The sequence below is a fragment of the Strix uralensis genome, chromosome 27, assembly GCF_047716275.1.
Source record: "Strix uralensis isolate ZFMK-TIS-50842 chromosome 27, bStrUra1, whole genome shotgun sequence".
NCBI lineage: Eukaryota > Metazoa > Chordata > Aves > Strigiformes > Strigidae > Strix > Strix uralensis.
This window is the reverse complement of record NC_133998.1, coordinates 4,057,066-4,069,981: the sequence shown is the minus strand read 5'-3', so window position 1 is coordinate 4,069,981 and position 12,916 is coordinate 4,057,066. Positions and strand designations below refer to the sequence as shown.

The following is a 12,916-nucleotide window of genomic DNA, read 5'->3' as shown; positions in this document are numbered from 1 at the left end:
CAGAGCTGAGTGAAAGGAGAGGGAGACCGAAGGGGTACGAGCAGCCAGCTGGCTGGTTGAGGTCATTTCTTCCGTTCTCTGACAGAGCAACAGTCCCCCCTCGGACAAGTTCCATAGCTGATCCCATCAGTCCACGAGTCTGGATTGATCTTCATGGCATTTTCTCTCAAAGTTAGATGAAGGTGAATGAAGAAAGGCAATACACAAGTCCTACCTCCCCAGAACACCATGCCTCCTCTGCATCAGAAAAATTATCTTTTAATAATCTGTCTGCAACAGCATAATAAAACACAACAAAAATCTAAGTCTATTAAAAAGAAAAATCTCCACTGTTCCAATTGCAGGCACCTGATTGGGAAGATAATCCACATAACACAAGTTAGAGCACATAACTCTTAATATAGTTTGGTTTGATGACTTAACCACATTAAAACCACCCCAGTCGCCCAAGATTCAGTCTCTGTAGAATACGTCAATCCCTCAGATTTTTAAAGCAGACTATCAGCTAGCATCATTCCCTTTCTAATGAGATTGACATCATCCTTCACCCACAGCACCACCTCCAGGACAAACAGTACCCCTCAGACCTGAGAGGAGCCTGGAGGAAGGCTCATTTAAATATCAGTGGTATAGTGTGGTTTGTATTGATTAACTAATGACTGCGGTATATGAAGCTTGAAAGGCTGTATTAATAACTCACTGCTGCACTGCTCTCATTTATCAGTGAATTACAGGGGAATGCAACTCTGCATCTCAATATACCGCTCCTTCCACGAACCTCGGAGCAAATCAACATGCACACGGATTCTCAATGCAGAAAGCCTGTTCCAAAGCAGGTTTCACCTAACAGTTTTGGAAGGGGTAGGAGAGTGAAAAGCTGTTCTGCCTGGCCATACTTTATCTCACTTTCCTTTTATTTCTTTTAATGAATATCGCTGTTCCTTCTTCTATCCCTTTTATCAACAGAAAAGGGTCTTGCTTTGCCAAATCCGCTTGAGAGCAAATGGTGGTGCAGTTAACCTATAAATCAACCATCACCATAAATTCTGCTCTTTCTCCATCCAAAACTGCAGAGCTGTAAAACAGATTACATGGGATAGCAGAGGCAGGAAGGAAATTTGTGAGCTGCAAGGAGCCCATCACAGCCAAATGGCCTTCCCCTGCCCCTCCTTTCTCCCCCACTCCACCCCAAAAGCCTATAAATCTCTACTATCAGGAGGGGAACACACAAACAGCAAACGTGCACACACACTGACAACAAGGCAACCTTACACACTTCACGTGGAAGGCTGATACAGACCCTGGGGATCAAGGGAGGAAAGACCGCAGAATCTTCTTTTGAATTTCCTAACGCCAAGAAATAGGGAAAGTAAAACTCAAAAAAAATTCTCTGTATGGAGCAAAATGAAAAGTCATAGTGTAACGAATTCAGAGTCCTCAGTGTCCTCAAGGGCAAAATGCATATGTGATTCCAGCTAATCTAACTTTAAGAAACTCCCAGGATCTCCAGGGTGCAAGGGTTTCTGAGATCCCAATAATCAAGACTTATAATCACATCCGATCAATTCAGCAATTCAACCACCTTGTGCAACGGCCCCCTAAGGGAGTGTAATAGTTAGAAGGCAATAAGTGATGCAAGGGACAAGTGCCCTTCCCCCCTGCTGCCATACAATTCAGTATCAGACATTAAACCCAGCTGCTTTAAATGAGATTACATCAAGCTTGCAACAAACTGCAACATATGTGAGAGTGTGTTAAAGCAGAGGGATGGTGCAGAATACCACATGGGGGAGATGGGGATAAGGACCCAGCATCCTGCACTGAAAATGAAGAAGGAGAGAAGCTGGAAGAGTTAAGCTCCATGACTGTATTAGGTCATTTTCCTTCTTCACGACAGTTTTTGAGGGATTAACATTTTCTGTCCTGGGGGGAGGATAGGACAAGAGTTCTGACTAAGACAGCTGCAGTGCTCCCTAAGACAACAATGAAAAATAAAATCAGCAGTGAGATCCTCAGCTCTTGCATATCTGCAGCTGCTTTAGTATATGCTTTTAGCCAAGAATAAAGAGGGCTCCTTTTACAACCCTCTCCCAGGGGAACAATCACATTTTGCTTTAAATCTCCCCATCATAACGCTGCTAGAAAATGTGAAGTTTCCCTATTGATAGTGGCATCCCTAACAGATACCACAAATTTATCAAATTGTTGATGTTACAAGCAAGTCCTCCCATGGACTTGTTTACCTCAATTCCTACAGACAGATTTACCCTACACAAGGAACCTTGCTAGACACCTGGAGCAAAGAAAGCAGAAATTCTAAAATACTTTAACCAACAAAGTCTTCAGGTAATTCTGTGTATTTTCAAGTAAGCAGACTTAAGACTTTTACAAGACAGAATTCCAGAACTGTTTTTTTAAAATGTAATCGTATCTGTGACCACTGCTTTCAACTAATCATTCTATTTTAAAATTCCTTTGGTAATTTGTCCTTAATTCCACATAAACTGCTGTTCTGGCATAAAGTGTACTTTGTGATATCAAAGTCAAACAGATTAGCCATGATCCACTTCCAGCAAGGGAATGTTTTGGAGAGGAGACCATATAACTTAAAAGCTAAAGCTGGCTCCCTATTTTAATTAAAGGGGATTAAACATTCATCATGATAAGGAAACAGGGACATTTTATAAAATCAATTACTGTCCTCAGTGTCACTCTGGTTTAACACCTGCAGTTGCTGAGAGAAAGAATAGAGTGTAACATCCCATTAGTACTTACAGAAGGTATATTAAATATTGTTATACACAGCAAGATCGGTCAGAAAATATCTGAGAAAAATAAGCTTATTACCTGTCAGGTGTTACAGTGTTGACAAAACAAGATAGAGACATTACACCCCCAAAGTGCATCCATCACATTCACATTACTGAGATTTGAAGTTTCCTTCAGCACTTCCCTACCAGAGGAAGCCCTCAAGGTAGGTATTGCACAATTTTATAGAGAAGAAATGAAGTGATGGTGGAGTTTAAAAATACACTTTTAAAATTGCAAGGGCTGAGATGCATACGTTCCTCAATAAAATGCCATAATAACCATGAAGTATGAGGCTTGGCATTCAGTTTTGTTGCTTCTGCATTATAAAAAATCAGTCTTCTGTTAGCATCGTTTGACAATATGCTCTATTTTAGATCTCAGCATATGAATGTATAAGGTAATTATACATAATATATATAATTGATACAGTAAAAACTCCTACCACAAGAGGTTTAATATAGGGCTGCAAAATGAAATACATTCAAACTTTTGAAAAAACTGAAGACAGACTATGAAAAGGTTGTAATTAAGCTACTAACGGGAGAGGGACGTTTTATTGTAATTTGAGAAACAAGCAAGCAAGAGACTCAATCCGGCAGCTCCCTGCCTGAGAAGCTTAACACGGAGTTACACAACAGCTCCCAATTCCAGGTAGGTTTGGTGGGAAGTGCCCACACCTTCCACGCTACCTCTTCAGCCTGCCAGACTGATTTTCCAGTTAAAAACAGCAGCAGCGTGACTACAACGCAGACCTGATGCACACACCTGAGAAACGGCGCATCAGAAAAGACGATCATCTCCGATATGAGGCAAGTACATCCCAGGAGGGGCAGCATGGGTACCTTTGCAGCAGCGATCATTATGGCTGAAGACACATAACGCTGCTCATTCTTCTTGGTATTACAAGACAGAATTTAAGAAATAAATGCATTGCAATCTACAGGCATAGATAAATCATTTAATGAGACTGGAAGCAGGAAAAAAGCTGTGTTCCATTACCCCCTTTCCTCTCCCTCATCACTGGATGACCCTTTACTGCTCAAGTACTTCACTTAGCGCTGAACAATTTTTTAACCTACGTCAACAGTGACACAACTCTGCACAGACAACTCCTATTGCTGCAGCCTGTTCTACTCTGCTTAGGGGAAGAAACAGTACAAGAAAGTCTTGGCAGCAGGACTTCTCTGCAGTGACAGAGACACACATTAATCAAGGAGTTGTATGACCAAGCAGATGCTCATTAGGTTGTACAAAGAAGCCATCTTCAGTTGTTGAGCCACAGACATTTATTTTAACTCTAATCCCAACAGTCCCCAAAGCACCTGTTTTGTAAGAGGTATAACCCAAAATTCCAGAGACAGAAATGAAAGACACATATGAAATAATACTTCAGTAACTACCTTCCCCGACCCCTGAGACAGATTACTTTCTCAGCTTATCTGCGTCCACTGAGGTGGCTTCTCATGGTCTGAACATCTCATCCAGACCTCCCTGAGAATGTACTTCACCTCTTCCACAGCAAATAAACAGAGGGATTTCTTGTAGAACCCACTTGAATGAGATCTGGGAGGCAACCTCAATCAGCTCAATTCCTTTCTCACCTTGCTTTCACAAGGAAACAGAGCTGGTGGCTTCTCACCACTCCTACGCGCTACCCTGCAAAGCAGGGCTTTAGTTGCACAGCCTGGATTAAAGTAGCCTGAGATAATTTATGAGGGACATGAAGAAAGAGTTATGGTTTTTAACAGACAATTTTGAAGCAGAATACTACCAATATACAGAGTCCTTGGTTTCACTATATAAATATCTCTGACAGCCAAACAATAACTCTGCCTCTTATTTTAGAGCTCAACCCCAAACTGGTAGACTTCGTAACTCTCCACACTCCTGCTGTTCCCCGAGGTGCTTCTAAGATGATCACTGTCAGAGTCAAAGAGTCTATAAAAAGGATGAAGGAAGCTGGGAAATTTCCACAGAGGTGGTGCCAGAAAAACAGAACTAACACTTTAGCCATCTTTGAGTAAAGCCACACTGCACCACTGGAAGTTCATCACTGAAGTCCAAGAGCTCCCCCAGCTGAGCTCTGGGATGACTGCAGTCACAACCAGAAGATGGGTGATTGCTCAGGTACCTGGAAAGTTCCAGGTCTGCTCAAAGGGGTATTCAGATTTGCTCCTCAGAAGCCAATGCTTGCTCACAGAAGAGCTTGAGAACTCATTAACAGAAGCTGTCACAGTGAAGAACAAGGAAGAAATGACTTGGGCAAGTGGCATACTCTTGCCTTATGCTTAAGGGAACATCAGGGAGGCCTGCCAAACCAGCAGTGGCATCCTGTCACAATACATCTAGTTTTGTGTTACACACTGTCATCTATATAAGAAAACTCAGTTGAATGGGAAAACGTTTTGCCCAAAACATGGTCTGTCCTCAAAAGCCTCATTTTTCCCCCAACCGTGTAATGTTTATAAAACTAGTTACTATAAAAGAACTATATAAACACAGAATGGCTGCATAAAAATCCTCCCCTCCTTTTTAAGTGGGGTAAAAGTGCAGGATTTTTTTTTAAAAAAAAACAAACAACTAAACAACAACAAACCAATCAAAAAACAACCAGGTGCAGAGCATGTTCCTGCTTTGATCTGAGCTCCTTTAGAAGAGGATTTTATGATTTCTCTTCTCTATTCCAGTTATAAGCAGTAGTGACTGAACTCTTCAACAACTGAAACCCCTCTTAGGGGAATATTAGGTGTTCCCCAGCATCTCCCCAAAATCCTCAGAAGGCTAGACAGAAATAAGAGCTACCAAGAACTTTTAAGATCCAATATTTGCCAGATACAATTTTCCATCTACAATTTCCAGTTCTTTCTGATTCTTAACCCCTTCATACAAACATGCCACACGAAGGTGTTTCAAGTTTTACTGTTTGGAGGTTTTTTTGTTCATTTCTCTACTACGTGATCCGTAGTTCCCACAGAAACAACAGCAAACACAAGGACATCAGGAAAAAACACTGTTTAGTAACGATGAGGCAATGGCTTCATGCAAGGAGTTTATCATCCTTACGATATACTCAGTGTGTGGATATCTACAGTACTCAAAATAAAAAACCCCTCAAAACCCCACCACCCCCACCAAACCCAACAGAAAAAAAAAAAACAAACCCCAAAACCAAATAGCAGCATCAAGTTCCTAAAATGCATACAAGAAGATAAACAGTTTAGGTTGGGCTACAAATGCTTAATGTGTGCCTCATTCCACATCTGTTCTCTACCTTTTGCTCACAATGTGGGTTTGTGGAACAGCTGTTATTTTCATGCTGTAACCAGCTTCTCTTTTCAAGGTAACCTGTTCTTATTTCTACTTTTTGAAAGCGATAACCCTCTATTCTGGGCTCGGAACAAAAAGCAAGCAGAAGGCAGATGAGGCAGAACTGATTAAGAGGCAGGCATGAAAGGAGCAGTGAGAGCCAGCCCTGATCGCATGACCCTAACGCAAACCTCGGGGCAGTTGCTCGTACAACTCTTAAGAGCAGCCAACTCTCATGTGCTGACCGGCTGAAACCACCACGCCAAAGAGGGCACTGGCTTTGCTGGCCGTGGCTGTGCTGCCTGGGCACAGGAGAGGAAGAGCTTCTCGTGTGCTGGTGGCACCATCTACTGGAGATGGGGACCGAATAAAAACGGGTTTGGTGAACTGCTTCTGAAGAATAAAACTGACAGTATCTAAAATGAGAGCATGTCACATTTCTTTCCTAATCCAGAGATATGTTTCTTGAGATCAAGCTTGTTTAACAGAGGTATCACAAGAGACTCTGCAAAATCCTTGTGCATCTGCCTGAAAGAGGGAGACCAAGAATCAGGTGTGCTGGGGAAACTGATTTTCTGACGTGTTGGAAAGATGTTTAAAATTCACATTAAGACTATAGCTGAATGTTACAGATTCAGCCCGTCCTTCCACTCCTTTTCAAGACTGTAAAAGAACACTATACCCATTCATTACAGTCCCTTTGCTGTAGTAGCTTTTATATGCCCACAGGCACTAACAGCCTGGAGATACTTGGTGTCACCAGGGACTCATATTGCAGAGAGATGGGAGGATCTTGTCTGCCACTGCCAGAGCACAATGGCAGGAGCTTCACAGTGACATTTAAGCTCTAATTTGCACGCAAATGTCAATATTTATTAGTCACATCAAGATCTTAAGCAAAGCTCTTCTGGGTTGCTAAGCTTCTGTGGTTATACTTTTAAATTGAGGAAAGAAGAATACTGCCTCTTGGTAACTTATTCCAGATTCCCTAGGTTCTTAATTTCATCCCTATCTATTGATTATTTTTGTGGAAAGTTATTTCCAAGCACTCTATGCATCAACAGTGTTGAAAAATGCTTATTGTTATTCTAAGAATTTACCATGAAAAACTAACCCTTTGACATACCTTGTCCCTGGAGTTGTAAGCATAGTTAAATATGTAAATAATGGAAATTTTAAAGCAACAGATGTTTCCTGCCTACAGCACAATGCAAGAACAACAGTCTTTGACTACTAAAGTGCACCTGAAGCATCCACACATTCCCATCACCATTTGCTCTTCTACATTAGCTTCCAAAAAGCCCCAGGTGCTGAAATCTGTTTTTACTTGTAATGTCAACAAGTCTCCCTAACTCTGTTACTTTTCCAGAAAGTCAGGAATTAGGCCTCTGAGCAAGTCAGCACGAAAGAAAGCAAAATTCCTTTCAAATGTGGAGTAGGAGAAAAAAAAAAAAAAAAGGAAGTGAGAGATTAGGTAAACCTGACAGAATTAGGCAGACCTGAAGAGAAGGATATTGCAGTGATCTCTAAGTGAGGGCAAAGGTACGCAGCCACTGTTAGTACTCTACCACTTACCAGGATTTTGGCTCCCCAAAATGCAAGTAGTTGATACTGTAGAGATCCATGTCCTCTGTATGCCAAGCAAATGTTGTCTTCCACATCCCAAAGTAGAGGTAGGGAGTGTTTACACCTTCTATGATAATGCCACACTCGTGTTCCACCATGTCTAAGAGGGTGTTCAGATTGCCAATATTCCATTCTTCCACGTCCTGTAATTCAGAAGAAATGTTTTGTACTGGAACATATCGGGACTTGCTATAGCAGTATAATAGCCCACAGCTTCTTTTCAATGCCTTAAAATGTGGGTATCCTAGTGCTATCTGCATTAATTTAATTCCACCTGCTTCCAGAAAGCTTACTTTTAATGTTCATCAATAACCATGAAAAGGATGCATTACCACTACTTTGTGGCAAAGGGATTGATGACTCCCTTCTCACTGAATGTGTTCTCTGAAGAGGCACTTGTACTACCTGACACTCTACCATTAAGTAACTGTTCCACTAATAAACACAAAGATAAACTAAGGGTAAAATACACTTCTCTCAATGACATATTCCCTCCAGATGTTCTTTACCTGATGAACATGTATCAGCTGATGAGAAACACTAGACTTTAATGCGGCCAAAGTGGCAGAGGCCTCTACATCAGCTCAGTGCTTCAGATAAAGAATAGGGAAGGCAGTTTTGTTGTTACCACTATTTGAACAGAAAGAACAGTAAGCTGTTCTAAATCTGATAGTTGGTTTCCTCTACTTCAACATGAAATAGAGAAGTCACATAAACTGGTACAAATGTTTAACCTTGAGATTGATTGCCTGAGAAGTAATACAATCTCCAAAAGGAAACGAGGAGTCTCCTTCCCAGCCCTTCTCCCCAGCGTACTTCATACTCATGCAAGTAACTGATAGGTACACGAGCAACCCCAGCTTCATGCTGTTTGCTGGAGTAACTGCAAGACAGTGAAACTCAAGCTGCTCAATCTTGAAACTTTCTAAATCAACCTGAAAAAAAAAGATCAGGGGCAGGGGAGCAAGGGCTGAAGAAAGGAAGCGGCTGAAAAGTGAGATGATGCAGAAGGAGAATGTTTTTTGTAACTCTCACACCTCGATGCTTGCTGCAATGTCAGTAACTGGACAACAGGAAATGTTCTTTAGGTGCAACTGGTAATTCAGTTGGTTAATTTCTGCTTACAGGAACTTGAAGGAAACACAGTGTATACTCAGTGCACTGCAGAAGCTACCTCTCCTAAAGCTTGCATTTGTGCCTGGTTATGTCACCTTCCCTGATCATACCATGGACAAGAACGTGATACTCTCCCCAAAGCACCAAATGCTATGGATAACTTTGATGTCCACGAGTGTGAAGGCCTCAGATATCTCAGTCTATTCCAACTAATTCCATCTTAAACCATACTGATAATAAAAAGACACTTTTTACATTAGCACAGTTTACACTGCAGACAGACAACGCTCAAAAAAAAAAAAAAAAAGGCGCTTTCCACTCAAAAGAAAACTACAAAGGAAGGGCACTGCTTTAAATTAGCTGCCTAAACAGAGCAAGATAAGCAACCTTTATCATTTACAGCAGAAGAAACCACAACAGAATTACTTTAAGCACAGGACGCAATTTCACCAAGGAAAAGCTTCAACAATTTGAACTGTAAAATAATTTAGCACACAGGTGCATTGTATCCTAATATAGTTGCCTACAAAGAAAAAAAATCCAAATGCAAATATTTTAGTTGTATTAAGAATCAAAAAAGTATTTGTGATGAAGCACCTAATTCCTTGAAATGCTGCTTTTTTCTGGCTCTCTAAGGTGCTTCAGCAGAAATCATTTTTTTATTCACTTTAAAAAAAAAAAAAGCAAACAAAAAACCCAAACCCTAGCATGATAGAGATCAGGCTCAGTAGCTTACTTCTAATCTACCTACATACCATCACATATATCTGGGCATATCATTATGCCACCAGCTGAATTTTGTTTAACAACCTCTCTGCAAGCTATCTACAGTTTTTGGCCACATGCTTTGTAAGAACTCATTTAAATCACTTTTTTCCTCATTCTTCTAGTAAAACTAAGCTTTTCACAGCTTCCATCATCTCTATCATCCCAAATCTCTGGGGAAGGTGGGAAGTTTAGTCACACTTTTGTAATGAAAGAAAAATAAAGATATTTGCCCTTTTTTTTTTTTTTTTAAGGTCACTAAATCAAATAAATTCTGAATTACTGTTCCTTGGGAAAAGAACAATAAGGAAGTCAGTGTACATATGTAAAATAAATAAAAGAGGAGCATTTCACTTACTGCATCATACAGTGAGCCACTGATGTCAGCTCCGTAAATTGGTGAGACAAATGTAAGATTCTTCCAGTACTTGCGCTCCAAGTCTTCAAAATCTTGATGGCGTGGAGTACAATACCTGATAAGAACATGGAAAATGTAAGGATGTAAGAAATCCTAAGGAACACTCACCACAGACAGAGAAATGATTGAAAAGAAACACGCATTTCAAAGTAGGCACACTCAGGAGGTTACTGAAGGTGCATTTATTTTTATTCTACTCAGATTCATACAATTTACTGCCTTTTAAATCTTTCTACAAAACCTCTTAGTGCATACTAACAGGACATGCACTTATGTGAGGCACCAGGTCCCCATCCTAAGGATGCACAGGATGAAATTATTACACAGGGAGACAAAGGCAGGTAAAGCACTCAGGTATATGCTGTACTACCAGTATTTCTAGGTTGATTGCATGATGTCTGTAATGCTCGAGCTAAAACCCAAGGTACTCCAGAGCTCTGGGAAAGTGACTGGAAAAAGGATGCAACTGCAGCTTGGATCAGCTGGCGTGTCCCAGCTAACTGAAGTGCTCTGCAATGTTCCCAGTCACTTCAGAAGACTCTCATGTTATTAGCTCAGGCACTCCAAGGTACTTGTATTTCTGCCTCAGCAACAGAACATGTTTTCCAGAACAACCATTAATACACCAAGAGCTCTTCTTTGAGTCCCAAGACATCCTTTTCAGGCAGATTCTTAGCCAAATACTGACTTCGAAGAATCTTTCTACACCAGCTCCCAGAAAACGATCTAAAATACACCAAAAGCCACCAAGTGACAAACTTGTTTGAGATTCTGGATGTAAGCTTTTAAGAAAAAGTTGTTTCCTCAAGAACACTTCCTATTTAACAAGGCTGCACCTTCTTTTCAGCTTGTTTCTAGAAAGAAAAGCTTCTGCACAAGCCCCCCATTCACAACGTCAGCACATCACACCAACATACTTCTCGCTATTAGCCAGACGCCGGTACTCTCCCACAGTCATAGGCTTCTTCTGTATATTATACTGGGTGAATAACCCCGACTGTCCGGTGACCACCTGCTGAATAGGCGCTGGGATAACCATGTCATCTATGTCATCATAGGTTTTTCGAGGTTTCCATTCCTTAGGAGGAATCACCTAGAATTGGGGAAAAAAAAACCAAAACAATAAAACATTTCATGCTCACAACAGGCAAACACAACTTCTACTGAAGAAAAAACTGTTGAAGTGGAAGGTATTTCATCCTGCTGCTGCAGGTTATCAGATAACAGCAGCATCTCAGATAACCAGCACATATGACAAGACACCTGCTCTGCATCTGCTGGAGCAGAGGACTAGCTGACGTGGTCAGAGGGCTGACCGCCTGCCTGCTCGCGGTCCCACCGGAACAGTGTCACAGAAGATGGCCAATGATGATAAAAGGTATCTAGTTATACCAAGTAAATGCGTTGCATGCCAGAGGGACTGCACATGCTTTCCCTCCAGCACGGCATTCCTCTCACCTACCATTCCACAAAGCTGCATGAAGGCTCCAGCAGCTTTATCAGCATGTTGCATCTCTACAAGTCCGTAACTTTTTATAGCAGTCTACACAACTATTCCATCCAGAAAATCACTTACACTACAGCTTGCTTGAGGGGGTGGATTTTGTTTATTTGTTTGTTTGTTAACTAGGAAGGCTCAAAATCCTGTTGCATTACTGCTGTTGATGTTTCTGTATTTGTAGGTGACACATTGGGGACCAACTCCTTAAATGAAAAGGGATAAGGGGTAGAGAAAAACAAAAGAAAACCATGGGGAATGTGTCCAGAACTCTTTCCTCACTCTTGGAAGCTGTGCAAAAAACTACTGCAAAGCAGTGCTGAATCTGTAAGAAAAAGCTGTAATTTTAAACAGAAGAGCTGCCAACAATTCTAGGCTCAAGATCAGAGAACAATCAGTAGGACATTCAGCGGGCATGCGGAATGAAATAAAGAAATATCTGCAATCTAATTTGGTGTAAGGATTAACCAAAAAAAGTTACGGGAACTGGAGAACAAGTTACTGATTTTTGTGGACATGGGTCCTCCAGGATATGATGAGTTCTACTTCCATTACAAGGCTCTGAACTGCAGTTGTAATAGAGACACACAAAAATTAACGTGAAATGCTCAGATTTAGTCCTACAAGTACAGTAATTTCTGTACATCATCTGGAATTCACCAACAACCTTTATTAAAATAATCTACCTCAGCGAACTCATGGAATGTAATTGCTAATACACTTGAGTGGACAAGGAAACGTTTCACAGAGAGCTTTTTATCAATACCCAGCTCTATTTAGAACTGTAATAAAAACAGTAATTGACCTATGTTTTGGAAGAAAGAAGAATTATTTCATGCCTAACAGCGCTGTGCTTTATTAAGTTCTGCTAAATACCATATGTAACAACTACCTTGTCAGAACAAATGGTCTCCCTCAGCCTGTGGTGCAACATGACACAGCCACAGAAATACTCCTTCTAATCAGTTAGTCCTGATTTTTCCAAGCAGTTGTATGTCAAGTACTGGAATTTGGAAGACTCACATGAAGAGTTCTCGTAATGTTTCATCAGTTTCAGTGTAAAAATGCGGATGGGAAGGAAGCAGAAAGATGTTTTAGAGCTGGCTGGAGAACTGCTCCCTAAAGGTCAAAAGGGCTTTCAGGTATTTTGGGAATCACACACACATACAGGACACATTTACAGGTCTGGATTCACGTCAGCGTAAGGTGGTAGCCCAGAACATAAAAAAGGCAAGAGTAAGAAGTCTGCCCCCATTCACACAGATGTGATTTAGGCCCTCTCCCCCATCAAAACCTAAGGAGACTTCAAAAGCCTGATCCTTTCCTCTGAACTCTGGGGGAGCTGAAAATCTCATGCTTCCAGCCCTTAAGGACCA

The 12,916-nt window shown here is 41.1% G+C and overlaps 1 protein-coding gene across 3 annotated transcripts in view; it reads right to left on the bottom strand.

The window, feature by feature from the left end:
• KDM4B (lysine demethylase 4B) overlaps window positions 1–12,916 on the bottom strand; it is a 92,780-nt gene that overhangs the window by 66,044 nt on the left and 13,820 nt on the right. For all 3 annotated transcript variants that reach the window (XM_074851691.1, XM_074851689.1, XM_074851690.1), the window contains exons 3-5: window positions 10,960–11,135; window positions 9,983–10,097; window positions 7,693–7,886 (exon numbers count right to left, since the gene is read on the bottom strand). In XM_074851691.1, the coding sequence (XP_074707792.1) occupies window positions 7,693–7,886; window positions 9,983–10,097; window positions 10,960–11,135 (485 nt within the window). The remainder of the gene's footprint in view (window positions 1–7,692; window positions 7,887–9,982; window positions 10,098–10,959; window positions 11,136–12,916) is intronic.